This window comes from Vidua chalybeata, chromosome 36 (assembly GCF_026979565.1).
Source record: "Vidua chalybeata isolate OUT-0048 chromosome 36, bVidCha1 merged haplotype, whole genome shotgun sequence".
NCBI lineage: Eukaryota > Metazoa > Chordata > Aves > Passeriformes > Viduidae > Vidua > Vidua chalybeata.
In genome coordinates, this window is record NC_071565.1 from 88,204 (window position 1) to 113,947 (window position 25,744).

General features: G+C 65.8%; 1 protein-coding gene across 1 annotated transcript; it reads left to right on the forward strand.

The window, feature by feature from the left end:
- The first annotated feature begins 3,155 nt into the window (after positions 1-3,155).
- KDM6B (lysine demethylase 6B) lies at positions 3,156-25,577 on the forward strand. The gene is given in 22 exon segments (XM_053968576.1): positions 3,156-3,235; positions 3,871-3,996; positions 5,177-5,281; positions 6,096-6,357; positions 7,353-7,448; positions 8,169-8,330; positions 8,894-9,028; positions 9,517-9,747; positions 10,568-11,021; positions 11,023-12,286; positions 13,563-13,689; positions 14,843-14,948; positions 15,836-16,041; positions 17,333-17,397; positions 17,834-17,902; positions 18,569-18,717; positions 19,448-19,562; positions 19,945-20,132; positions 20,664-20,805; positions 21,647-21,773; positions 22,625-22,795; positions 24,071-25,577. Coding segments are annotated over 21 exon segments (4,320 nt in total). The 5' UTR covers positions 3,156-3,235; positions 3,871-3,874; the 3' UTR covers positions 24,095-25,577.
- The last annotated feature ends 167 nt before the right edge of the window (positions 25,578-25,744 follow it).

Consider the following 25,744-nt stretch of genomic DNA (forward strand, 5'->3'; position numbering starts at 1 on the left):
GTGGCGTGGGGGGGGTCAGCGTGGCGTGGGGGGGTCACTCGTGGCGTGGAGGGGATTCAGTGTGGCGTGGGGGGGTCACTCGTGGCGTGGGGGGGGGGTCAGCGGGGTGGGGGAGGGACGTGGGACGGCGATTGTGTGTGACCACGGGGCCGTGGGTCAGCCTGGCCGTGGGTCAGTGTGGCTGTTGGTCACTCTGGCCATTGGTCACTCTGGCTATTGGTCACTCGTGGCTGTGGGGTCACGTGTGTGTGACCGTGGGTCAGCCTGGCCGTGGGTCAGTGGCTGTGGGTCACTCTGGCTGTTGGTCACTCTGGCTGTGGGTCACTGGTGTCTGTTGGTCACTCCGGCTGTGGGTCACTCGTGTCTGTAGGTCAGTGTGGCTGTTGGTCACTCTGGCTGTTGGTCACTCGTGTCTGTGGGTCACTGTTGGTCATTCTGGCTGTGGGTCACTGGTGTCTGTGGGTCAGTGTGGCTGTTGGTCACTCTGGCTGTTGGTCACTCATGGCTGTGAATCACTGGTGACCGTGGGTCAGGCTGGTTGTTGGTCACTTATGGTTGTTGGTCACTCTGGCCGTGGGTCACTCTGGCTGTTGGTCACTGTTGGTCACTCTGGCTGTGGGTCACTGTTGGTCACTCCGGCCGTGGGTCATTGGCTGTGGGTCACTCTGGCTGTGGGTCACTCTGGCTGTGGGTCACTCTGGCTGTGGGTCACTGTTGGTCACTCTGGCCGTGGGTCATTGGTGGCTGTGGGTCACTCTGGCCATTGGTCACTCTGGCTGTTGGTCTCTCTGGCCATTGGTCACTCTGGCTGTTGGTCTCTCTGGCCATTGGTCACTCTGGTTGTTGGTCACTCATGGCCGTGGGTCACTCTGGCCGTGGTCACCGTGCTCGGGGTCACTCTGCTCGAGTGTCCCACGCGTGCGTCACGTGGTGCCGTGTCCCCGCGTGTCACCTGGGGGTGTCCCAGGGCTCTGGTCACCCTGTCCCCAAGTGTCACCCTGTCCCTGAGTGTCACCCTGTCCCCCAGTGCCACCCTGGGGTGTCCCAGGGCTCTGGTCACCCTGTGCCCGAGTGCCACCCTGTCCCCGAGTGTCACCCTGGGGTGTCCCCAGTTGTCACCCCGTCCCCAAGTGTCACCCTGTCCCCGAGTGTCACCCTGTCCCCGAGTGTCACCCTGTCCCAGGGCTCTGGCCACCCTGTCCCTGAGCGTCACCCTGGGGTGTCCCAGGGCTCTGGTCACCCTGTCCCCGGGTGTCACCCTGGGGTGTCCCTGAGTGTCACCCTGTCCCCGAGCGTCACCCTGGGGCGTCCCTGAGTTGTCTCCCTGTCCCCAGGTGTCACCCTGTCCCCGCGTGTCACCCTGTCCTCCAGTGCCACCCTGTCCCGTCCCAGGGCTCTGGTCACCCTGTCCCTGAGTGTCACCCTGTCCCGAGTGTCACCCTGTCCCAGGGCTCTGGTCACCCTGTCCCCGGGTGCCACCCTGTCCCCGCATGTCACCCTGTCCTCCAGTGCCACCCTGTCCCGTCCCAGGGCTCTGGTCACCCTGTCCCTGAGTGTCACCCTGTCCCCGAGTGTCACCCTGTCCCAGGGCTCTGGTCACCCTGTCCCGAGTGTCACCCTGTCCCCGGGTGCCACCCTGTCCCCGAGTGTCGCCGTCCCCTTCCCGCTCCCCGTGGGCGTCGCGGGGTCCCATTGGCCACGCCCCCGACCGTGACGTCACGGGAAGGCCCCGAAATTCTCCCCCCAGCTGTGACCATGACGTCACGGCTGGGGGCGGGGGCGGGCCCTGCTTCCCCCGCCCCCGATGTCCCCAAATGTCCCCAAATTGTCCCCAAATCCCTCCCAAAGCTGCTCCCTATTCAGCCCCACAGGGGGCGGGGCCCCGCCTTGCCCCGCCCTCCCCTCTGCTCATTGGCCAGCACCACCCTGACCCCTCTCTCCATTGGTCGCCCTCAGGCTGAGCCAGAGCCGGAAGGGAGCGATGATTGGCTGCCAGGCGAGAGGCGCGCTGTGATTGGCCGGTTCCTGGAGAGTGTCGCGTCATCGGTGAGGGGGCGGGGCGTGGGTGGAGGGGGCGGGGTCTAGCGAGAGCGTGAAGTACCGCCCACTTCCGCACCACGTGATCGCGGCATCGCTCGACCCCTCCCGCCGGGGGCGGAGCCTCAGAACTTCCCCCAAAAGTGCCCCAGAATTGATCCAAAACTGCCCCAAAAATGCCCCAAAAGTGCCCCAGAACTGCCCCTAAAACTGCCCCAGAATTGTCCCAGAATTGATCCAAAACTGCCCCAAAAATGCCCCAAAAGTGCCCCAGAACTGCCCCTAAAACTGCCCCAGAATTGTCCCAGAATTGATCCAAAACTGCCCCAAAAATGCCCTAAAAGTGCCCGAGAACTGCCCCTAAAACTGCCCCAAAAGTATCCCAGAATTGCCCCTAAAACTGCCCCGGAATTGTCCCTAAAAGTGCCCCAGAACGGCCCCTAAAACTGCCCCACAAATGCCCCAAAAGTGCCCCAGAACTGCCCCTAAAACTGCCCCAGAATTGTCCCAGAATTGATCCAAAAATGCCCCAAAAGTGCCCCAGAACTGCCCCTAAAACTGCCCCAGAATTGTCCCAGAGTTGATCCAAAACTGCCCCAAAAATGCCCTAAAAGTGCCCGAGAACTGCCCCTAAAACTGCCCCAAAAGTATCCCAGAATTGCCCCTAAAACTGCCCCGGAATTGTCCCTAAAAGTGCCCCAGAACTGCCCCTAAAACTGCCTCGGAATTGTCCCTAAAAGTGCCACAGAATTGATCCAAAACTGCCCCAAAAGTCCTCCTAAAAGTGCCCTGAAAGTGCCCCAGAACTGCCCCTAAAATTGCGCCAGAATTGATCCAAAACTGCCCCAAAAGTTCTCCTAAAACGGCCCTGAAAGTGCCCCAGAACTGCCCTAAAATTATCCCAGAATTGCCCCAAAACTCCCCCAAAACTGCCCTAAAAGTGCCCCAGAATTGTCCCAGAAGTGCCCCAGAGCTGCCCCGGGGCTGATCCCAAACGTTCCCCTGCCCCCCAAGTGCCCCCCAAGTGCCCCCCAAGTGCCCCCAGGTGCCCCCAGGTGCCCCCGGCTCCCCTGAGTGCCCGTACCTGTCCCAGGTGTATGCGGCAGTGAGGGAGGGGCCGCCCCCGCCCAGCAGCCGCCCCCTCCCCCCCCCACGGGGGGGCCGCGGGGGGACCCAGCCCTCCCCCGCCCCACGAGTGGTGAGTGGGGGGCTCGGGGGTGGTTTGGGGGGTCTATGGGGCTGTTTATGGGGTCACAGGGGTGGTTTGGGGGGTTTTTGGGGGGGTCTATGGGGCTGTTGTAGGCTCACAGGGGTGGTTTGGGGGGTCTATGGGGCTGTTTATGGGGTCACAGGGTTGGTTTTTGGGGGTCTATGGGGCTGTTTATGGGGTCACAGGGGTGGTTTTTGGGGGTCTATGGGGCTGTTTATGGGGTCACAGGGGTGGTTTTTGGGGGTCTATGGGGCTGTTTATGGGGTCACGAGGGTGGTTTTGGGGGTCTGTGGGGCTGGTTTTGGGGGTTATGGGGCTGTTTATGGGGTCATGGGGGCTGGTTTTGGGGGTTATGGGGGTGTTTAAGGGGTATCTGTGGGGCAGGTGGGTCACCGGTCACAGGTGTCTGGATGGGTCTGTGGGGCAGGGATGGGTCTGTGGGGCTGTGGGGTGGATCTGTGGGGCAGGGATGGATCAGTGGGGCTGTGGGGTGGGTCTGTGGGGCAGGGATGGGTCTGTGGGGCTGTGGGGTGGATCTATGGGGCAGGGATGGATCAGTGGGTCTGTGGGGTGGGTCTATGGGGTGGGTCTGTGGGGCAGGACAGACCCCCGTGTCCCCCCAGGCCGATGCATCGCGCCGTGGAGCCCCTGGGGGGCCGGGCCGGACGGGACCCCTTCGCCGTGGGGAGCCTGGGCTGCGGCGGGGGCTGGGCCGGCTGCCCCCCCCGGGCCTGGCTGCCGCCCCCCAGGTAGGACCCCGACAGTGACCCCTGTGACCCCTAACTGACCCCAACTGACCCCAACAGTGACCCCTAACTGACCCCAACTGACCCCAACAGTGACCCCCAACTGACCCCCACTGACCCCAACAGTGACCCCTAACTGACCCCAACTGACCCCAACAGTGACCCCTAACTGACCCCCAACAGTGACCCCCAACTGACCCCCAACAGTGACCCCCAACTGACCCCCACTGACCCCAACAGTGACCCCCAACTGACCCCAACTGACCCCCAACTGACCCCCAACTGACCCCAACAGTGACCCCCAACTGACCCCAACAGTGACCCCCAACTGACCCCCAACAGTGACCCCCAACTGACCCCTGTGACCCTCAACTGACCCCAACTGTGACCCCCAACTGACCCCAACTGACCCCAACTGACCCCCAACTGACCCCCAACTGACCCCAACTGACCCCAACTGACCCCAACAGTGACCCCCAACTGACCCCCAACAGTGACCCCCAACTGACCCCAACAGTGACCCCCAACTGACCCCTGTGACCCTCAACTGACCCCAACTGTGACCCCCAACTGACCCCAACTGACCCCAACAGTGACCCCTAACTGACCCCAACTGACCCCAACTGACCCCAACTGACCCCAACTGACCCCCAACTGACCCCCAACTGACCCCTCTGACCCCCACCTGACCCCTGTGACCCAAACAGTGACCCCCAACTGACCCCTCTGACCCCCAACTGACCCCAACAGTGACCCCTAACTGACCCCAACTGACCCCCAACTGACCCCCAACTGACCCCAACAGTGACCCCCAACTGACCCCTGTGACCCCAACAGTGACCCCAACTGACCCCAACAGTGACCCCAACTGACCCCAACAGTGACCCCCAACTGACCCCAACTGACCCCAACTGACCCCTGTGACCCCCAACTGACCCCTGTGACCCCCTACTGACCCCCCTACTGACCCCCCAACTGACCCCCAACTGACCCCTGTGACCCCCAACTGACCCCCAACTGACCCCTGTGACCCCTTGACCCCCAACTGACCCCCACACTGATCTCCCCCATTCCCAAGGTTCTCCCCCATTCCCGGGGGTCTCCCCCATTTTTGGGGGGGTCTCCCCCATTTTTGGGGTCTCCCCCATTCCCGGGGTCCCCCCCTGACCTCCCCTCCCCCCAGGTGCTCCTCCAGCCTCGGCCCGGCGCCGCTGCCCCCCCACCTGACGCCCCCCCCCAGCGGAAATGGGGGGCCGCCCCTCCCCCACAAGGCCTTCTACCCCCCGGGGTAAGTGCTGACCCCCCAAAATGTGTCACCTGCCCCCCAAAATGTGTCACTTGTACCCCAAATGTGTCACCTACCCCCCAAATGTGTCACCTACCCCCCAAATGTGTCACTTGTACCCCAAAATGTGTCACTTGTACCCCAAATGTGTCACCTGCACCCCAAAATGTGTCACTTGTACCCCAAATGTGTCACCTACCCCCCAAATGTGTCACTTGTACCCCAAAATGTGTCACTTGTACCCCCGAAATGTGTCACACCCCCAAAATGTGTCACTTGTACCCCAAAATGTATCGCCTGCCCCCCAAAATGTGTCACCCCCTGTCCCAAAAGGGGTCCTGGTGGGGTCCCTATGGGGCTGAGCCCCCCCAGATCCCCATTTTGGGGGGTCCCTATGGGGCTGAGCCCCCCCAGATCCCCATTTTGGGGGTTCCGCGGGGGTCCCTGTGAGCCCCACCCCCCAGATGTCCCCATGTCCCCCCAGAGCCCCCCCCCCGGGCCCCCCTGGACCCCCTCCAGGGCTGTGTTTGGGGGTCCCTATGGGGCAGAACCCCCCCAAATCCCCATTTTGGGGGGTCCTTATGGGGCAGAACCCCCCCAGATCCCCATTTTGGGGGGTCCCTATGGGGCTGAGCCCCCCCAGATGTCCCCATGTCACCCCTGTCCCCCCAGAGCCCCCCCCCGAGCCCCCCTGGACCCCCTCCAGGGCTGTGTTTGGGGGTCCCTATGGGGCTGAGCCCCCCCAGATCCCCATTTTGGGGGGTCCCCGGGGGTCCCTGTGAGCCCCACCCCCCAGATGTCCCCATGTCCCCCCCAGAGCCCCCCCCCGGGCCCCCCTGGACCCCCTCCAGGGCTGTGTCCGGGCGCTGCAGCCCTGGGACCCCCCCGGCCCCGAGGCCACCCCCGAGCTGGAGGAGCCCCCGAGCTGCCACCACGGGCGGCACCGCGGCCACCGGCCCGGGGACATCGGCCACCGAGGGGACATCGGCCACCGCCATGGGGGGGACGGCGGCCACCGCGGGGACGTCATCGGTGGCCACCGAGGGGACATCGCCGCCCGCATCGGGCGCCTGCAGCAGGTGGGGACATCGGGGGGACAGCGAGGGGACATTGGGGGGACATTGAGGGGACATTGGGGGGACATTGGGGGGACAGTGAGGGGACATTGGGGGGACATCGGGGGGACAGCGAGGGGACATTGGGGGGACATTGAGGGGACATTGAGGGGACAGTGAGGGGACATTGAGGGGACATTGGGGGGACATTGGGGGGACAGTGAGGGGACATTGGGGGGACAGTGGGGGGACATTGAGGGGACAGTGGGGGGACATTGAGGGGACATTGAGGGGACAGTGAGGGGACATTGAGGGGACAGTGGGGGGACATTGAGGGGACAGTGGGGGGACAGTGAGGGGACACTAGAGACAGTGAGGGGACGTTGTGAGGACACTGAGAGGACAGGGAGGGGACATTGAGGGGACACTGGAGGGACATTATGGGGACAATTGAGAGGAGGACATCGAGGAGATATTGAGAGGACAGTGTGGGGACACTGAGGGGACACGGGAGGGGCTGGGTTGTGTCCCTGATGCCACCACAGTTGCGGTCACAGCAGGTGACAGTGGCAGGTGGGGACATCGTTCCCAGGGGTGGCACCGGGGCGTCCCCGTGTCCCTGGGGGTTGACCTCAGGATGTCCCCGTGTCCCTGAGGGTGTCCCTGGGGGTGTCCCCGTGTCCCTGGGGTGTCCCCATGTCCCTGAGGGGTGTCCCTGGGGGTGTCCCCATGTCCCTGAGGTGTCCCCATGTCCCTGAGGTGTCCCTGGGATGTCCCCGAGGTGTCCCTGGGGGGTGTCGCCGAGGTGTCCCAATGTCCTTGGGGGTGTCCCTGGAGGTGTCCCCGAGGTGTCCCCATGTCCCCAGGGTGTCCCCATGTCCCTGAGGTGTCCCTGGGGATGTCCCCATGTCCCTGGGGGTGTCCCCGTGTCACTGGGGGTGTCCCTGGGGGTGTGCCCATGTCCTTGGGGAGTGTCCCCAGGGTGTCCCCACGTCCCTGAGGTGTCCCCGTGTCCCCAGGCCCAGCTCTGGAGTTTCCCCCCGGGCCCTGTGTCCCCCCCCCGGGCTCGGGCCCTGCCCCCCCTCCAGCAGGTCTGGAGCCTGCTGCACCCTGAGGTGAGAGGGGGGATTTGGGGGGGCTGGGGAGGGGATTTTGGGGGGGCTGGCGGGGATTTTGGGGTGTTTGGGGAGAATTTGGGGGGGTTAGAGGGGGATTAGGGGGCTGGGGAGGGGATTTTGGGGGTGTTAGAGGGGGATTTGGGGGAGCTGGGGGGGATTTTGGGGGGAATTTGGGGGGATTAAAGGGGTTTGGGGGGATTTTGGGGGGTATTTGGGGGGCTAAAGGGAAATTGGAGGGGCTGGGGAGGGGATTTTGGGAGGTTTTTGGGGAATTTGGGGGGGTTAAAGGGGCATAGGGGGATTTTGGGGGAATTTCGGGGGGTTAAAGGGGCTGGGGGGGATTTTGGGGGAATTTTGGGGGGTTAAAGGGGCTGGGGGGGATTTTGGGGCTGTTTGGGGGGGTTAGAGGGTAACTGGGGGGCTGGGGAGGGGATTTTGGGGGTGTTTGAGGGGATTTTGGGATGTTTGGGGAGAATTGGGAGGGTTAAAGGGGCTGGGGGGGATTTTTGGGGATTTTTGGGGATTTTTGGGCATTTTTGGGGATTTTGGGAAGAATTAGGGGAGGGGCTCAGGGGATCATTGCGGGGGGGCACTGGGAATGGGACCAGGCCTTACTGGGAGCACTGGGAATGGGGGGGGTGGGGGTGATGCCGCCCCTCCCCCCCCCCCCCCCCAAAATCCCCTCCCTTATCCCAACTCCCCTCCCCCCCCCCCCAGAAAAGGACGTTCCCGGCCAAAAGGGGGGGGGCGCAGCTGAAGAGGGGGGCGGCCCCCCCCGACCCCCCCGCGGGGCAGCCCCTCCCCCCCGCCCAGCCCCCCCCGCCCCCCCCCGAGGACCTGCCCACCCCCCTCAAACGGCGCCGCAGCGGCAGCCCCCAGGTGGGGGAGGGGCGGGAATTTGGGGGGGGGGGGGGGAGGGGCTGCGGGGGGCGTTAAAGGGTCCTGGGGGGGGGGCACTGAGGGGTCTGGGGGGGGTTAAAAATTGGGGTGAAAGGGGAAAAACGAGGGGGGCAATTGGGGGGTTAATGGGGGGGCTGAAATGGGTCTGGGGGGGCAGTAAAGGGGGAGTTGGGGGGGTGAAATGGGTCTGGGGGGGCAGTAAAGGGGTCTGGGGGGTGAAATGGGTCTGGGGGGGCAGTAAAGGGGTCTGGGGGGTGAAATGGGTCTGGGGGGGCAGTAAAGGGGTCTGGGGGGTGAAATGGGTCTGGGGGGGCAGTAAAAAGATCTGGGGGGGCACTGAGGGGTCTGGGGGGGCATTAAAGGGGTCTGGGGGGGCACTGAGGGGGTCTGGGGGGGCACTGAGGGGTTCTGGGGGGCACTGAGGGGTCCTGGGGGGCACTGAGGGGTCTGGGGGGGCACTGAGGGGTCCTGGGGGGCACTGAGGGGTCTGGGGGGGCACTGAGGGGTCCCCCCCGTGCCACCCCTGACCCCGCTGTCCCCAGGGGGGCTGTGGGGCGCTGCCCCCCCCCGGGCCCCCCCCTGGGCCCCCCCCTCCGTTCCCGCTGCCCCCGGGGCTGTGGAGCCCCCTCCCCCCAGCCGAGGCCTGGGCCCCCCCCCGGCGCCACCCGGACAGACAGGTGGGGACCCCCCCGATGTCACCAACCCCGTGTCACCAACCCCGTGTCACCGTCCCTGTGTCACCGTCCCTGTGTCACCCCCTGAGTGTCACCTGTGTCACCGTCCCTGTGTCACCGTCCCTGTGTCACCATGCCTGTGTCACCCCTTGAGTGTCACCTGTGTCACCCCCCCCAGTGTCACCGTCCCTGTGTCACCCCCTGAGTGTCACCTGTGTGTCCCTTGTGTCACCCCTCCCTGTGTTCCCGCCATGTCACCTCCCCCGTGTCCCCAAGGTCCCCCATGTCCTCAATCTCCCCATGTCCTCGATGTCCCCAGTGTCCCCCCCATGTCCCCCATGTCCCCCCCATGTCCCCATCCCCCTCTAACCGCTGTCCCCCCATGTCCCTCATGTCCCCCCCATGTCCCCCCCATGTCCCTCATGTCCCCCCCATGTCCCCCCCATGTCCCCACCCCCCCGTAACCGCTGTCCCCTCTGTCCCCCCCCCAGGAGCAGCGGCTGGTGGCCCCCCCGTTCCCGCCGCCCCCCCCCGTGCCCCCCCGGCCGTCCCCGTGTGTCCCCCCGGGTCCCCTCCCAAGTGACCTTAGGGCCAGCGGGGCCGGGGGGGCGCCCCCCGCCCCCCCCAGCCGCTCACCAGCAGCACCGACCGCCTGCGTGCCTTGTGCCCCCCCCCGGGCACCCCCCCGGACCCCCGCCACCAGCACCCGCCCCCCCCGCGGCGTGAGTGCCACACCGGGGACACGGGGACACCGCGGGGGGGGGACACGGGGACACTGTGGGGGGGGGACACGGGGACACTGGGGGGGACATGGGGACACTGCGGGGGGGGAAATGGGGACACCGCGGGGGGGGACACGGGGACAGCACGGGGGGGACAGGGGACACTGCGGGGGGACACGGGGACACCGCGGGGGGGACATGGGGACAGCACGGGGGGGACAGGGGACACGATGGGGGGACATGGGGACAGCACAGGGGGGACACCATGGGGGACATGGGGACAGCACAGGGGGGACATGGGGATACTGCGGGGGATATGGGGACAGCACGGGGGGACATGGGGACAGCACGGGGGGGACACAGGGACACCACTGGGGGGGACATGGGGATACTGCGGGGGGACACGGGGACACCATGGGGGGACATGGGGGGGGACACGGGGATGGGGACACCATGGGGGGACATGGGGACACTGCTGGGGGGACATGGGGACACCACGGGGGGGACACCATGCGGGGGATATGGGGGGGGAACATGGGGACACAGAGGGGACATGGGAGGGACACGGGGGGGGACACAGGGACATGAGGGGGGACACCATGGGGGGACACGGGGGGGGACACGGGGATGAGGGCATCATAGGGGGGATGTGGGGATGTGGGGATGGGGACACGGGGGGGACACGGGGACAGCGGGGATGGGGACACAGGGAGGGAGGGAAGGGGGGGTGCAGGGATGTGGGGGGGACACAGGAGGGCCCCCCCCCCCCCCGTTCCGGGTCTCACTCAGGGTCCCCCCCCGTCCCCAAATGTCCCCCCAGGCTCCCGACCACCGCTACCAACCTCCGGAGCCGCCGGGGCCGGGGGGGGCCAGCGGGGGGGTCCCCGCCCCCCACCTGCCCCCCGCCCCTCCCCCCTGCTGCGCCCCCCAGGAGCCACTCCCCGCCCCCCCCCTGCCCTGGCTGAAGGACCCGGGGGGGGGTGACCCCCTGGACGAGATCCTTTTCGGGGGACCCCCGCCCAAGGGGGGGGCGGGGGGGGCTGATCCCCCTTTGGGGGGGTCGCCGGGATCTTTCCCGGACCCCAGCACCACCAGCACGGGGGGGGGCGCCCCCCAGACCCCCCCTTTCCCTTACCCGGACAAGGAGGAAGAGGAGGAGGAGCCCCCCGCCCACCACCACCAACCCCCCCCCGGCGATTTTTGGCTGGGGACCCCCCCCCACCCCCCGTTACCGCCGCCCCCCCTCTCCGAGGGCCCCCCCGATGCCTCAGGAACCTCCCCCGCGCCCCCCCCCGCCCCCAGCCCCCCCCATTTCTTCGGGGGTCCCCTTTCCAAAGAGCACCCCCGCCCCTCCCCCCACCCCCCCGCACCCCGAGCCCCCTCCCCCGCCTTTACCCCCCCCTGCCCCGCCCTCCTCCGACCCCCCGGGGGTCCCCCCCCGCCTCTTCGATTTCGGGGCCCCCCCCTTGGACGATCAATTCGAGGAGCCCCCCGAGTTTGCCAAAATCTTGCCCGACGGCCTGGCCAACATCATGAAGATGCTGGACGAGTCCATCCGGCAGGAGGAGGATGAGGGGGGGGTCGCCCCTCCCCCGCCCCCTCCCCCGCCCCCCCCACCCCCCCCACCCGCCCCCCCACTCCTGGCCCGCCCCAAAGCCCCTCCTTTCGGGGCCCCCCCGGGCCACGGCGACCCCCCGGACCCCCCCCGCCTTTACCCCTTCGGCAAACGGGACGACCCCAAAACCTCCCCTTTTTACCCCAAACCCCCTCCTGCCGAAAAGCCCTGCGCAGGGGGCGGGGGGGGCGGCGCCCCCAAACCCACCCCCCCTTCCCCACGCCCCCCCACGCCCCCCCAACTCGCTACCTCACCCCCCGGCTGGGGCCCCCCCGCGCTGGCCGTGCCCCCCCCGGGCCGCAGCGAGTCGGAGGCGCTGGAGGAGATCAGCCGGGCCTGCGAGACCCTGGCCGAGCAAGCCGGCCGGCCCAGCCCCCCCTCGCCGGACACCCCCCCGAAATTAGGGCCGGGGGGCGGCCGCCGTCACCGCCGCCCCCCCTCGCGCCACCGGGATCTCCGCCGGGGGCCCCCCCGGCGCCGGCACCCCCGGAAAGAGGAGCGGGAACGGGAACAGCAGCAGCGGGAACAGCAGCAGCAGCGGGAGCGTCCCGTGCTGGCCACGCTGGACCTGCAGAGCCCCGGCGTGCAGGAGAAAGGGGGACCCCCCCCCAGGCTGGAAACGAAAGGGGGGGGTCCCCCCAACAACAGCAACGGCGCCCCCCCCGCGGCTCCCCCCGCGGGACCCCCGCCCGCCTTCGTCAGCTCGGCCGACCTGCTGAAGCTGCGCTCGCTGGGCGAGGGGCCCCCCAAAGAGCTCAAGATCCGCCTGATCAAGGTGGAGAGCGGCGCCGGGGGGCCTGGGGGGATCCCCGGGCTCGGGGGGGGCCCCGGCGGCGACGCCTCGGAGGCGGCGGAGCCCCGGGGGCTGCCCCTGGCTCAGCTGACCATCCGGCACAGCGCCGCCGAGGTGGTGCGGGCCAGCAAGTGAGTGGGGGGGGGCTCTGGGGGGGGGTTTTGGGGGTCCCGCTGAGGTTTAGGGGGGGTCACGGGGGAGATTGGGGGGGGATCCCGCTGAGGTTTTTGGGGGGATTTGGGTGATTCTGTCTGCCCGGGACCGTTCTGGGGTGGGGATCTTTGGGATGCTGGGGGGATTTTGGGAGGATTTGGGTGATTCTGGGTGTCTGGGCTGTTCCGAGGTGGGGATTTTTGGGGGATTTTGGGAGGATTTGGGGGATTCTGGGCGTTCCGGCAGTTCTGAGGTGGGGATCTTTGGGATTTTGGGGGGATTTGGGTGATTCTGGGGGGATTTGGGCCATTCTGGGTGTCTGGGCTGTTCCGAGGTGGGGATTTTTGGGGATTCTGGGGGGATTTGGGCGATTCTGGGTGTCCAGGCTGTTCCGAGGTGGGGATTTTTGGGAGGATTTTGGGAGGATTTGGGGGATTCTGGGCATTCCGGCAGTTCTGAGGTGGGGATCTTTGGGATTTTGGGGGGATTTGGGTGATTCTGGGGGGATTTGGCGATGCTGGGTGTCCACGCCGTTCCAGGGTGGGGATCTTTGGTATTTTGGGAGGATTTTGGGGGGATTTGGGAGATACTGGGTGTCCAGGACATTCTGAGGTGGGGATCTTTGGGATTTGGGGGGGATTTGGGTGATTCTGAGTGCCCGGGCCGTTCTCGGGTGGGGATCTTTGGGATTCTGTGGGGATTTGGGTGATTCTGGGTGTCTGGGCCGTTCCAAGTTGGTGAACTTCGGGATTTTTTGGGGATTTGGGTGATTCTGGGTGTCCAGGACATTCTGAGGTGGGGATCTTAGGGATTTTGGGGGAATTTTGGGGGGATTTAGGTGTCCGGGCAGTTCCAAGTTGGGGATCTTTGGGATTCTGTGGGGATTTGGGTGATTCTGGATGTCCGGGCCGTTCCGGGGTGGGGATCTTTGGGATTCTGGGGTGATTTTGGGGGGATTTTGGGGGGATTTGGGTGATTCTGGATGTCCGGGCCGTTCCGGGGTGGGGATCTTTGGGATTCTGGGGTGATTTTGGGGGGATTTTGGGGGATTTGGGTGATTCTGGATGTCCGGGCCGTTCCGGGGTGGGGATCTTTGGGATTCTGGGGTGATTTTGGGGGGATTTTGGGGGGATTTGGGTGATTCTGGATGTCCGGGCCGTTCCGGGGTGGGGATCTTTGGGATTCTGGGGGGATTCTGGGGTGACTCTGGGGGGATTTGGGGTGTTCCGGGGTCCCACTGGCGCTGCCCCGCAGGCAGGCGCGGCTGAAGGGGCCGTTCCGCGAGTCCTACCTGTGCCCCGCGCAGTCGGTGAAGCCGCGCATCGACGCGCGGGAGCAGCTCCCGAGGGACAAGCTCAACCCCCCCACGCCCAGCATCTACGTGAGTCCTCATTGGCTGCCGCCCGCAGCCCCGCCTGCTGATTGGCTCCCTCAGTTGGTCCCCCGCCTGCTGATTGGCTCTTTGGGTTTGACTGCTGATTGGCTCCCTCGATGGGTCCCCTGCCTGCTGATTGGCTCCTTATCTGGGTTTCTTGATTGCTGATTGGCTCTCTGGATGGGTCCCCTGCCTGCTGATTGGCTCCTTGTCTGGGTTTCTTGACTGCTCATTGGCTCCCTCGATGGGTCCCCTGCTTTCTGATTGGCTCCCTGGATGGGTCCTCTGCCTGCTGATTGGCTCCCTCAATGGGTCCCCTACTTCCTGATTGGCTCCCTGGATGGGTTCCCTGCCTGCTGATTGGCTGCTTGTCTGGATTTCTTGCTTGCTGATTGGCTCCCTGCGAAAGGTCCCAGGGTGTCCTCTCTGCTCATTGGCTGGTGGGAAGGGTCCTGCTTCCTGATTGGCTCCTTGGCAGGGTTCTCTTCCTGCTGATTGGCTCCCTGGCTGGGATCCCAGGGTGTTCCCTCTCCTGATTGGCTGGTGGGCATCCTTGCTGCTGATTGGCTCCCTGGCAGATTCCCTCTCTCTGCTGATTGGCCCCTGGCTGGATCCCTCCCGTCCTGATTGGCCCATCATGGGCAGCTCTTTGTTGATTGGCTGCCAGAAGGGGATGGATCTGCCAGAGCATCCCTGATTGGCCGATGGGATAGGAGACTCTCCTGATTGGCTGCTGGGTGGGGCCTCCCTACTGCTGATTGGCCAATGGGTGGGGACAGAATTTCCCAGCGAATCTTGCTGCTGATTGGCTGCCGGGTCATGGCCTTTCAATCCCGATTGGCTGGTGAGCCAAACCTGAATCCTCGTTGGCTGGTGAATGGTGAACCAGGCGATCTTCATCCTGATTGGCTGATGCCCTAAACCACCTCCATCCTCATTGGCTGATGCCTTAAACCATCTGCATCCTGATTGGCCGCTGGCCTGGTTGTTGGGTGGGCCATGGCGTGCTGTGATTGGGCCATGTGTGAGGGCGCTGCGCTGTGATTGGTCCTTTCTCCGGGTGCCGGGTGCCGATTGGTCCTTGCCCGAGGGCGGCGGGCTGTGATTGGTCCCCCTGTCGGGCGCCGGTCTCTGATTGGCCGCCGCTGTTCCCGCCCAGCTGGAGAGCAAACGCGACGCCTTCTCGCCCGTGCTGCTGCAGTTCTGCACCGACCCCAAGAACCCCATCACCGTCATCCGGGGCCTGGCGGGGTCCCTGCGCCTCAGTGAGCCCCCAAAAACACCCCAAAAACACCCCAAAACCCCACAGAAACCCCAAAACCCCACAGGGACCCCCCAAACTTCTCCCATGGATCCCCCCGTCACCGTCATCTGGGGCCTGGCGGGGTCCCTGCGCCTCAATGAGCCCGCGAAAACACCCCAAAACCCCCAAAAACACCCCAAAATCACACAGGGACCTCAAAACCCCACAGGGACCCCAAATTCCCTCAGGAACCCCCCAAACTTCCCCCATGGATCCCCCCCAATCATCGTCATCCAGGGCCTGGCGGGGTCCCTGCGCCTCAGTGAGCCCCCAAAACACCCCAAAAACACCCCAAAACACCCCAAAAACCCCACAGAAATCCCAAAAACCCCACAGGAACCCCCCAAACTTCCCCCATGGATCCCCCCCAATCATCGTCATCTGGGGCCTGGCGGGGTCCCTGCGCCTCAGTGAGCCCCCAAAAACCCCCAAAACCCCAAAAACCCCCAAAAACACCCAAAAACACCCCAAAAACACCCAAAACCCCACAGGGACCCCAAAACCCCACAGGGACCCCCCAAACTTCTCCCATGGATCCCCCCATCAAGTTCCCCTGCAGCAAGACCCTGGTGGAGATTTCCTATCCCTGTCCTTGTCCCTGTCCCTGTTCCTGTCCCCATTTAACCCTTCCTGTCTCCTGCCACCCCCAATCCCCCCGGTGACCCCGAAATGACCCAAACCCCGTTTTTTTTGGCAGACCTGGGGCTGTTCAGCACCAAGACCCTGGTGGAGATTCCCTGTCCCTGTCCCTGTCCCTGTCCTTGTCCCTGTCCCTGTCCCTGTCCCCTGCCACCCCCCAATCCCCCCGGTGACCCCGGAATGACCCAAACCCGGGGTTTTTTTTGGCAGACCTGGGGCTGTTCAGCACCAAGACCCTGGTGGAGGCCAGCGGCGAGCACGCGGTCGAGGTGCGCACGCAGGTGCAGCAGCCCTCGGACCAGAACTGGGACCTGTCGGGGACGCGCCAGGTGTGGCCCTGCGAGAGCAGCCGCTCGCACACCACCATCGCCAAGTACGCCCAGTACCAGGCCTCCTCCTTCCAGGAGTCCCTGCAGGTGAGGGACGGGGACAGGGACACGTGGGGACACACCCCGGGGACAGGGGACACAGGGGACACACCCCGGGGACAGGGGACACACCTCAGGGACAGGGGAAACGTGGGGACACAGCAGGGACCCCACGCCACCATCGCCAAGTACGCCCAGTACCAGGCCTCCTCCTTCCAGGAGTCCCTGCAGGTGAGGGACGGGGACACAGGGGACACAGGGGACACACCTCAGGGACAGGGGACACACAGGGGACACACCTCAGGGACAGGGGACACACAGGGGACACACCCTGGGGACAGGGGACACAGGGGACACAGCAGGGACCCCACGCCACCATCGCCAAGTACGCCCAGTACCAGGCCTCCTCCTTCCAGGAGTCCCTGCAGGTGAGGGACGGGGACAGGGACACGTGGGGACACACCTCAGGGACAGGGGACACACCCCTGGGGATAGGGGACACATCCGGGGGACAGGGGACACGTGGGGACACACCCCAGGGACAGGGGACACATCCCGGGGACAGGGACACAGGGGACACACCTCAGGGACAGGGGACACAAGGGGACAGGGGACACATCCTGGGGACAGGGGACACATCCTGGGGACAGGGGGCACGTGGGGACACACCCCAGGGACAGGGGACACACCCTGGGGACAGGGGACACATCCTGGGGACAGGGGACACAGGGGACAGGGGATACACCCCGGGGACAAGGGACACAGCAGCGACCCCACACCAGCATCTCCCAGTACGCCCAGTACAGGTGTGCTCCTTCCAGGAGTCCCTGCAGGTGACAGGGGAGGGGACAGGGACACGGTGGGGACAGCACGGGGGACAGAGGGCTCAAGGGGACATCAGGGATGCAGGGGACTCGTGTCCTTGTGTCCCCAGAGTGTCCTTGAGTGTCCCCTGGTGTCCCCAAGGAGCCCCAAGAGTCCTCAGGGTGACCCCAAGTGTCCCCTGGTGGCTCTGAGGTATCTCCTGGTGTCCCCAAGTGTCCCCTGGTGTCCCTGAGTGTCCCTTGGTGTGCTGGGGGTGTGTCCCAGAGCCCCCAGGATGTCCCCAAGTGTCCCCTGGTGGCTCTGAGGTGTCTCCTGGTGTCCCCAAGTGTCCCCTGGTGTCCCTGAGTGTCCCTTGGTGTGCTGGGGGTGTGTCCCGGAGCCCCCAGGATGTCCCCAAGTGTCCCCTGGAATGCCTGGCTGTGTCTGCAGTGTCCCCAGGTGTCCCCCAGCATCCTGAGGTGGCACCTGGGGGCTGAGGTGGCACCTGGGGGCTGAGGTGGCACTGTCCCCACAGGAGGACAAGGACAGCGAGGACGAGGAGGCCGAGGAGCCCGACAGCACCACCGAGACCCCGCCCAGGTGGGGCCACCCCCTGTCCCCTCTTGGGGACATCCCGGGGGCACAACGTGTCACCCCCTCCCCGCCCGGGGGGAGGGTCCCAATGTCCCCAAGGGGTCCTGGTGTCCTTTGGGGGGGTCCCAATGTCCCTGTGGGGTCCCCAGGGTGTCACTGTGGGGGATGCCCAATGTCCCCAAGAGGTCCCCAGGGTGTCCCTGGGGGGGCCCAATGTCCCCAAGAGGTCCCAGTGTCCCCAAGGGGTCCCCAGGGTGTCAATGTGTCACTGGGGGGGGGGGTCCCGATGTCTCCAAAGGGTCCCCAGGGTGTCACTGCGTCCTTTGGGGTGGGTCTTGGTGTCCCCAGGGTGTCCCCGGGGGGGTCCCCAAACCCAAGGGGGGGTGACATGTCCCGCTTGGGGACCCCGTCCCCGCCCCCCGTGACCCCGTGTCCCCCCCAGCCCCCCCGACCAGAAATCCCACCAGATCATCAAGTTCGGGACCAACATCGACCTGTCGGACGCCAAGAGGTGACAGCGGGGACACCGGGTGACACTGGGGACACCGGGGGGACAGCGGGGGCTGGGACACCTGGGGGACACTGGGGACACCGGGGGGACACCTGGGGGACAGCGGGGGGGGGTGGAGACACGTGGAGGACAATGGGGACAGCTGGGTGACAATGGGGACACCTGGGGGACAGTGGGGGGTGGGACACATGTGGGTGACAATGGAGGGGTGGGGACACCCGTGGGTGACAGTGAGGGGGGTCAGGGTCACCCGTGGGTGCTGCAGGGACACCTGGGGGGCTGAGCCGGGGAGGTTGGGGCCACTCCAAGGTGACATTTTGGGGATACCTGTGGGGCAGGCGGTGCCCCCAGGTGGGTGTCACCCGGCAGGTGACAATAGGGGGGCTCGGGGCCACTCTCAGGTGACAATGGGGGGGCTCGGGGCCACTCTCAGGTGACAATGGGGGTGTCAGGGTCACCTGCGGGTGCTGCGGGGACACCTGGGGGGTGAATTTGGGGGCTCGGGGCCACTCTCAGGTGACAGTGGGGGGGCTCGGGGCCACTCTCAGGTGACAGTGAGGGGGTCAGGGCCACTCTCAGGTGACAGGGCGTGGCCCCCCCGGGGCAGGCGGTGCCCCCAGGTGGGTGCCACCCCCCGGGTGACACGGCTGTCCCCCGTCCCCGCAGGTGGAAGCCGCAGCTGCAGGAGCTGCTGAAGCTGCCGGCGTTCATGCGCGTGTCCTCCACGGGGAACATGCTGAGCCACGTGGGCCACACCATCCTGGGCATGAACACCGTGCAGCTCTACATGAAAGTGCCCGGCAGCCGCACCCCCGGTGAGCCACGCGCACCTGGGCACACCTGGGGACACCTGGGGACACCTGGGCGTGCCTGGGGATACACCTGGGGACACCTGGGCATGCCTGGGGACACCTGGGCATACCTGGGGATACCTGGGGATGCCTGGGGACACCTGGGGACACCTGGGGATACACCTGGGCACACCTGGGGACACCTGGGGATACACCTGGGCACACCTGGGGATACACCTGGGGACACCTGGGTGCCATGGGGACACCTGGGGATACCTGGGGATACCTGGGGACACACCTGGGCACACGTGGGCACACCTGGGAACACACCTGGGGACACACCTGGGCATAGCTGGGGATATCTGGGTACACTTGGGGAACACCTGGGCATGCCTGGGGAACACCTGGGCACATCTGGGGGTACCTGGGGACACACCTGGGCACAGTTAGGGACACACGTGGGGGTGCCTGGGGAACACCTGGACACACCTGGGGGATTTTTTGCCTTTTTTTAGGATTTTTTCCAGAATTCCTGCCATTTCTTTTGAGATTTTTTGGGGGGCTTTTTGGAGGAATTTTTTTTTTTTTTTTGCTTTTTGGGGTTTTTTATGGGATTTTTTCGTGGGAGGCGACAAAATCCGACAGCGGTGGGGACGGGCTGAGCCCCCCGACCTCGATGTCCTGGGGGGGGGGCAGCGGGGGTGACACGAGGTGACAGTGACGGTGACAGTGACGGTGACAGCGTCCCCCGCAGGCCACCAGGAGAACAACAACTTCTGCTCGGTGAACATCAACATCGGCCCTGGCGACTGCGAGTGGTTCGCGGTGCACGAGCACTACTGGGAGACCATCTCCGCCTTCTGCGACAGGTGGGCGTGGCCTGCATAAAAGGAGGCGTGGCTTGCACAAAATGGGTGTGGCCTGCATAAAACCGGGGGTGGTTTGCATAAAGAGGGTGTGGCATAAAGGGGTGGGGTTACTGGCGTTGCACTGATGGCAGACCAGCTCCGCCTTCTGCGACAGGTGGGTGGGGTCTGCATAAAAGAGGGTGTGGCCTGGGTGGAGTCAGAGGGTGTGTCCTGATAATGCAGGGGTGTGGCTACACATGGGGGCGTGACCAAGTGCAGTGGGCGTGGCCAGCCCTGCTTTTCCAGCACTGAGGAGGAATTTAGGGCTGGGAGGGAACGGGCGGGGCTCTGTGGGTGTGTCCAGGTGTGGGCGGGGCTGTCGCTGACCACGCCCTCGGCACAGGCACGGCGTGGACTACCTGACGGGCTCGTGGTGGCCCATCCTGGAGGACCTGTACCGCTCCAACATCCCGGTGTACCGGTTCGTGCAGCGCCCCGGCGACCTGGTGTGGATCAACGCCGGCACCGTGCACTGGGTGCAGGCCACGGGCTGGTGCAACAACATCGCCTGGAACGTGGGGCCACTGACTGGTGAGGGGACACTGGGGACACTGGGGACACTGAGGGGACACTGGGGACACTGAGGGGAACAACATCGCCTGGAACGTGGGGCCACTCACCGGTGAGGGACGTGGGGACATTGGGGACACTGAGGGGACATTGGGGACACTGAGGGGAACAACATCGCCTGGAACGTGGGACCACTGACCGGTGAGGGGACACTGGGGACACTGGGGACACTGAGGGGACATTGGGGACATCGTGAGGGGACAAAAACATCGCCTGGAACGTGGGGCTGCTCACCGGTCAGGGGACACTGGGGACATCAGGGACACTGAGGGGACATTGAGGGGAACAACATTGCCTGGAACGTGGGGCCACTCACCGGTGAGGGGACACTGGGGACACTGAGGGGACAATGGAGACACAGGGGACACTGGGGACACACCGTGGGCGCTGCCACGCGGCGGGCACGGAGCGTCCCGGGGAGGGGCTGTGTTGTGGCCGGGGGGCTCAGGGGCGCGGTGGCCGTGACGTCCCCGCTGTCCCCGCTGTCCCCAGCGTACCAGTACCAGCTGGCCCTGGAGCGCTACGAGTGGAATGAGGTGAAGAACGTCAAGTCCATCGTGCCCATGATCCACGTGTCCTGGAACGTGGCCAGGACCGTCAAGATCAGCGACCCCGACCTCTACAAGATGATCAAGTGAGTGGGGACACCTGGGACACCTGGGGACACACGGGGACAGCTGGGGACACACAGGGACACAGGGGGAAGGAGCGACAGGGAGAGGGTGGGGATGGGGACAGGGACATGGGATGGGGACACAGTGGGACAGGGGGACTGGTGGCTTGGCTGCCCCATGGTGGGTGAGACCCTGGTGACACTGTCCCCAGCAGTGGGTGACAGTGGGTGCCAGTGTCCCTGGAGATGATGCCCTTGTGGTGGGTGACAGTGGGTGCCAGGTGACGCTGTTTGTCCCCATAGTGGGTGGCACAGGTGCCTCAGGTGACACCGTCCCTGGTGAAGGTGGCACAAGTGCCTCAGGTGACACTGTCCCTGGTGATGGCATCGCCATGGGAGCTGGCTCAGGTGACACTGTCCCTGATGAAGGTGGCACAGGTGACACCGTCCCTGGTGAAGGTGGCACAGGTGCCTCAGGTGACACTGTCCCTGGTGATGACGTCCCCATGGGAGGTGGCTCAGGTGACACCGTCCCTGGTGAAGGTGGCACAGGTGCCACTGTCCCTGGTGAAGGTGGCACAGGTGACGCTGTCCCTGGTGAAGGTGGCACAGGTGACGCCATCCCTGGTGAGGGTGGCACAGGTGGCTCAGGTGACACCGTCCCTGGTGAAGGTGGCACAGGTGCCTCAGGTGACACTGTCCCTGGTGATGACGTCCCCATGGGAGGTGGCTCAGGTGACACTGTCCCTGATGAAGGTGGCACAGGTGGCACAGGTGACACCATCCCTGGTGAAGGTGGCTCAGGTGACGCCGTCCCTGGTGAGGGTGGCACAGGTGGCTCAGGTGTCCCCTCCCCGGGCAGGTACTGCCTGCTGCAGTCCATCAAGCACTGCCAGGTGCAGCGCGAGAGCCTGGTGCGCGCGGGGAAGAAGATCGCCTACCAGGGCCGCGTCAAGGACGAGCCGGCCTACTACTGCAACGAGTGCGACGTGAGTGCGGGCACGGGCACGGGCTGGCACGGGCACTGCCGCCCTGCCGTGCCCTCGGCGTGCCCTCGCGGTGCCCTTGGGGTGCCCTCGGCCTTGGGGTGGCCTTGGGGTGGCCTTGGCCTTGGGGTGGCCTTGGGGTGTCCTTGGCCTTGGGGTGTCCTCGGCCTTGGGGTGGCCTTGGGGTGTCCTTGGCCTTGGGGTGGCCTCGGCCTTGGGGTGTCCTCGGCCTTGTCACTGTCACACCATTGGCTATGGCCTTGGGGTGGCCTCGGCCTTGCGGTGTCCGTGTCCTTGTCTTTGGGATGGCCAAGACCCTTGGCCTTGTCACTGTCACACTGTTGACCATGGCCTTGGGGTGGCCTCAGCCTTGGGGTGGCCTTGGCCTGTCTTTGGCCATTCTGCTGACCACTGCCCTGGCCACGGGGTGTCCGTGGCTGGCCACTGACCATCACGGTGGCCGCGGGGTGTCCCTGGCTGGCCGCTGACCATCACGGTGGCCACGGGGTGTCCCTGGCTGGCCGCTGACCATCACGGTGGCCGCGGGGTGTCCCTGGCTGGCCACTGACCACCACGGTGGCCACGGGGTGTCCCTGGCCAGCCACTGACCATCACGGTGGCCGCGGGGTGTCCCTGGCTGGCCACTGACCACTGCCCTGGCCATGGGGTGTCCCTGGCTGGCCACTGACCACTGCCCTGGCCACGGGGTGTCCCTGGCTGGCCACTGACCACTGCCCTGGCCACGGGGTGTCCCTGGCTGGCCACTGACCATCGCGGTGGCCGCGGGGTGTCCCTGGCTGGCCACTGACCATCACGGTGGCCGCGGGGTGTCCCTGGCCGGCCGCTGACCGCAGGTGGAGGTGTTCAACATCCTGTTTGTGACGAGCGAGACGGGCGGGCGCAACACGTACCTGGTGCACTGCGAGGGCTGCGCGCGGCGCCGCGGGGGCGGCCTGGCCGGCGTCATCGTCCTCGAGCAGTACAAGACCGAGGAGCTGATGCAGATCTACGACGGCTTCACCCTGGTGAGGGACACCTGGGCACACCTGGGGCACCTGGGGACACACCTGGGGGCAGCTGGGGACACCTGGGGCACCTGGGGACACCTGGGGAACCTGGAGGCACACCCGGGGACACCTGGGGACACACCTGGGAGCAGCTGGGAACACACCTGAGGGCAGCTGGGGACACCTGGGGCACACCTGGGGACACACCTGGGAGCAGCTGGGGACACACCTGGGGCAGCTGGGAACAGACCTGAGGGCAGCTGGGGACACCTGGGCACACCTGGGGCAGCTGGGGACACCTGGGGCACCTGGGGACACCTGGGGAACCTGGAGGCACACCTGGGGACACCTGGGGACACACCTGGGAGCAGCTGGGGACACACCTGGGGACACACCTGGGAGCAGCTGGGAACACACCTGAGGGCAGCTGGGGACACCTGGGGGCAGCTGGGACACACCTGGGGCAGCTGGGACACCTGGGGGCACACCTGGGGACACCTGGGGCACACCTGGGACACCTGGGGGCACACCTGGGGACACCTGGGGCACACCTGGGACACCTGGGAGCAGCTGGGGGCACCTGGGGACACTTGGGAACAGACCTGGGCACACCTGGGAACACACCTGGGGGCAGCTAGGGACACCTGTGGACACCTGGTCACACCTGGGGACACCTGGGGACAGTTGGTCACACCTGGGGACACCTGGGGACAGCTGGGCACACCTGGGCACACCTGGGGCAGCTGGGGACACTTGGGAACACACCTGGGGGCAGCTGGGCACACAAGATTCTGGGTGGATTTTGGGGGAAATTCGTGAGGATTTGGGGATCTGGGGGTGTCACACAAAGTTTTGGGTGGATTTTGGGGGGATTTGGGGTTCTTGGGGTGTCACACAAGGGTTTGGGGGGATTTGGGGATCTGGGGGTGTCACATGAAGTTTTGGGTGGATTTTGGGGGGATTTGGGGGTTTCTGGTGCTGAGTGACAACAACCAGGAGCAGCTTTTGGGTAAAAAAAAAACCCAAATAGGGTAAAACCCCCAAACCTGGAGTGGTTTTTACCCCATTTCCCATCATTTTGGGGTAAAATCAGCTGCTGGGGGGGGTTCAATCTGGGGACACACCCGGTGTGACACCCGGTGTGAGGTGACACCTGGTGTGACACCCGGTGTGGGGACACACCCAGGACACACCTGGGGGGGGGGTGGGGACACCTGCGTGGGGACCGTCCCCTCCCGGTGTCCCCACGGGGGGTGCTGGGGTGACCCCTCCCCGTTCCCATCCCCCCCCCAGGTGACGCCGCCGACCCCCAGATGAGTCCTGGGCCCCCCCCCCCCCCGGGGGGACACCACGGCGGGGGAGGGGACAGGAGGGGCCGGGGGGGCCCCCCCGCCCCTCCCCCCACGAACACTTTTTATTTATTCACGGAGAAATCGCCCCAAAAATCGCCTGGAGGGGCAGGACGCCCCTCCCCCGCCGCGGGGGGGGTGGAAAACTCCGATTTTATACAAAAATCCCAATTTCTAGGAATTTACAAAGCCCCTCCCCCGCCGCCCCTCCCCCCGCGGTGGGGGATGGGGGGGGTCTTTCTGCTCCCCCTCCCCCACCCCCACGTTTTGGGGTCCTGTGAACTCGGAGGGGGTTGGGGGGAGGGGAGGTTCCGCTCCCGCCCCTCCCCCCTCGTCTTGGGGGCGTTTGTGCCCCTCCCCCAACACAAAGGGGCGCCTGGGGGGGGTCCCCGCCCCCTCCCCTCAGCATTAAAGGGGGGGAGGGGCTGGGGGGGAGGGGCACTTTTTTTTTGGGGGGGGGTTCGACCCCTTGCCAAGATTCAACCAAAAACTTGCCCCACCCCCAAAAGCAGCCGCCCCTCCCCCCCCATACGGGTCCGGGCCGGGGGGAGGGGCACGGGGGGGGGGGGGGGAAGGGGGCAGGATTTTTTTTTGGGGGGGTGCCCCCTCCGCCCCTCCCCCCTCGCGGGGTGGGGCTCAGGTCTCTAAAGGGGGGGAGGGGCTCCCCCCAAACCATGGTGCAAAGGGGGGAGGGGCCTGTGCTACCCCCTCCCCCCCAAAAGGGGGGGCGGCAGGAGCCCCCCCGCGGGGGGAGGGGCCTTGGGGTGCCCCTCCCCCCCTTTCCCCGAGCCTCCTTTTGGGTTTTTGCTCTTTTTTTTTTTTTTGGTTGGTTTTTTTTTGTAAATGATTTTTTTTGTTGTTTTTTTTTTTTTTCTTTTCTTTTCCTCTTTTTTAATTTATACGCGGGGAGGGGGGGGGGGGAGGGGTCGCTTTATTTATTGGGGGGGTCGGGCCGGGGGTCCCCGACTCCCGGGGGGGGGGGGGGGAGAGGGGAGGGGTCTGTGGGAGGGAGGGGGAGGGGTTTTGGTCACCGTGACCCCGGTGACCCCCCCCCCCTTGTCCCCCCCCCCCTTACCCGGTGACCCCTGACCTTTGTGGGGGGAGGGGCGGGTTGTCACCCCCCCCCCCTCGCCCCGCCCCCACCCCCATCATGGTGCTGGGCCCTGCGGCCGCCCCGCCCCTCCCCCCCCACCCCGTGTCCCCCCTCCCCCCCCCCCCCCCTTCCCCTCCCCCCGCCGGGCCCCCGGTGTGTGTGGGGGTGGGGGAGGGGCGGGTGCGCCCCCTCCCCTCCCCTCCCCCCCCCCCCCAGAAGCTATTTTGTACCTGAGATTAAATTAATGGCAAAGCCCGACGGCTTCTTGGGGGAGGGGCGGGGGGGGGGTCCAGGGGAGTGGGGGAGGGGCAGCGAGAGGGACTGGAGGTTGGGGGGAGGGGCAAGAAATTTGGGGGGGGGGGGGGGCTCAGGAAAGTGGTGGGAAGGAATTGGGGGGGGGTTCAGGAAATGGGGGAACAGGAATTTGGGGGGGGGGGCAGGAATTTGGGGGGGGGGGCAGGAATTTGGGGGGGGGTCTCCTGTCCCACACAGCGGGGGAGGGGGGGGACACACCCACGAGCGTCA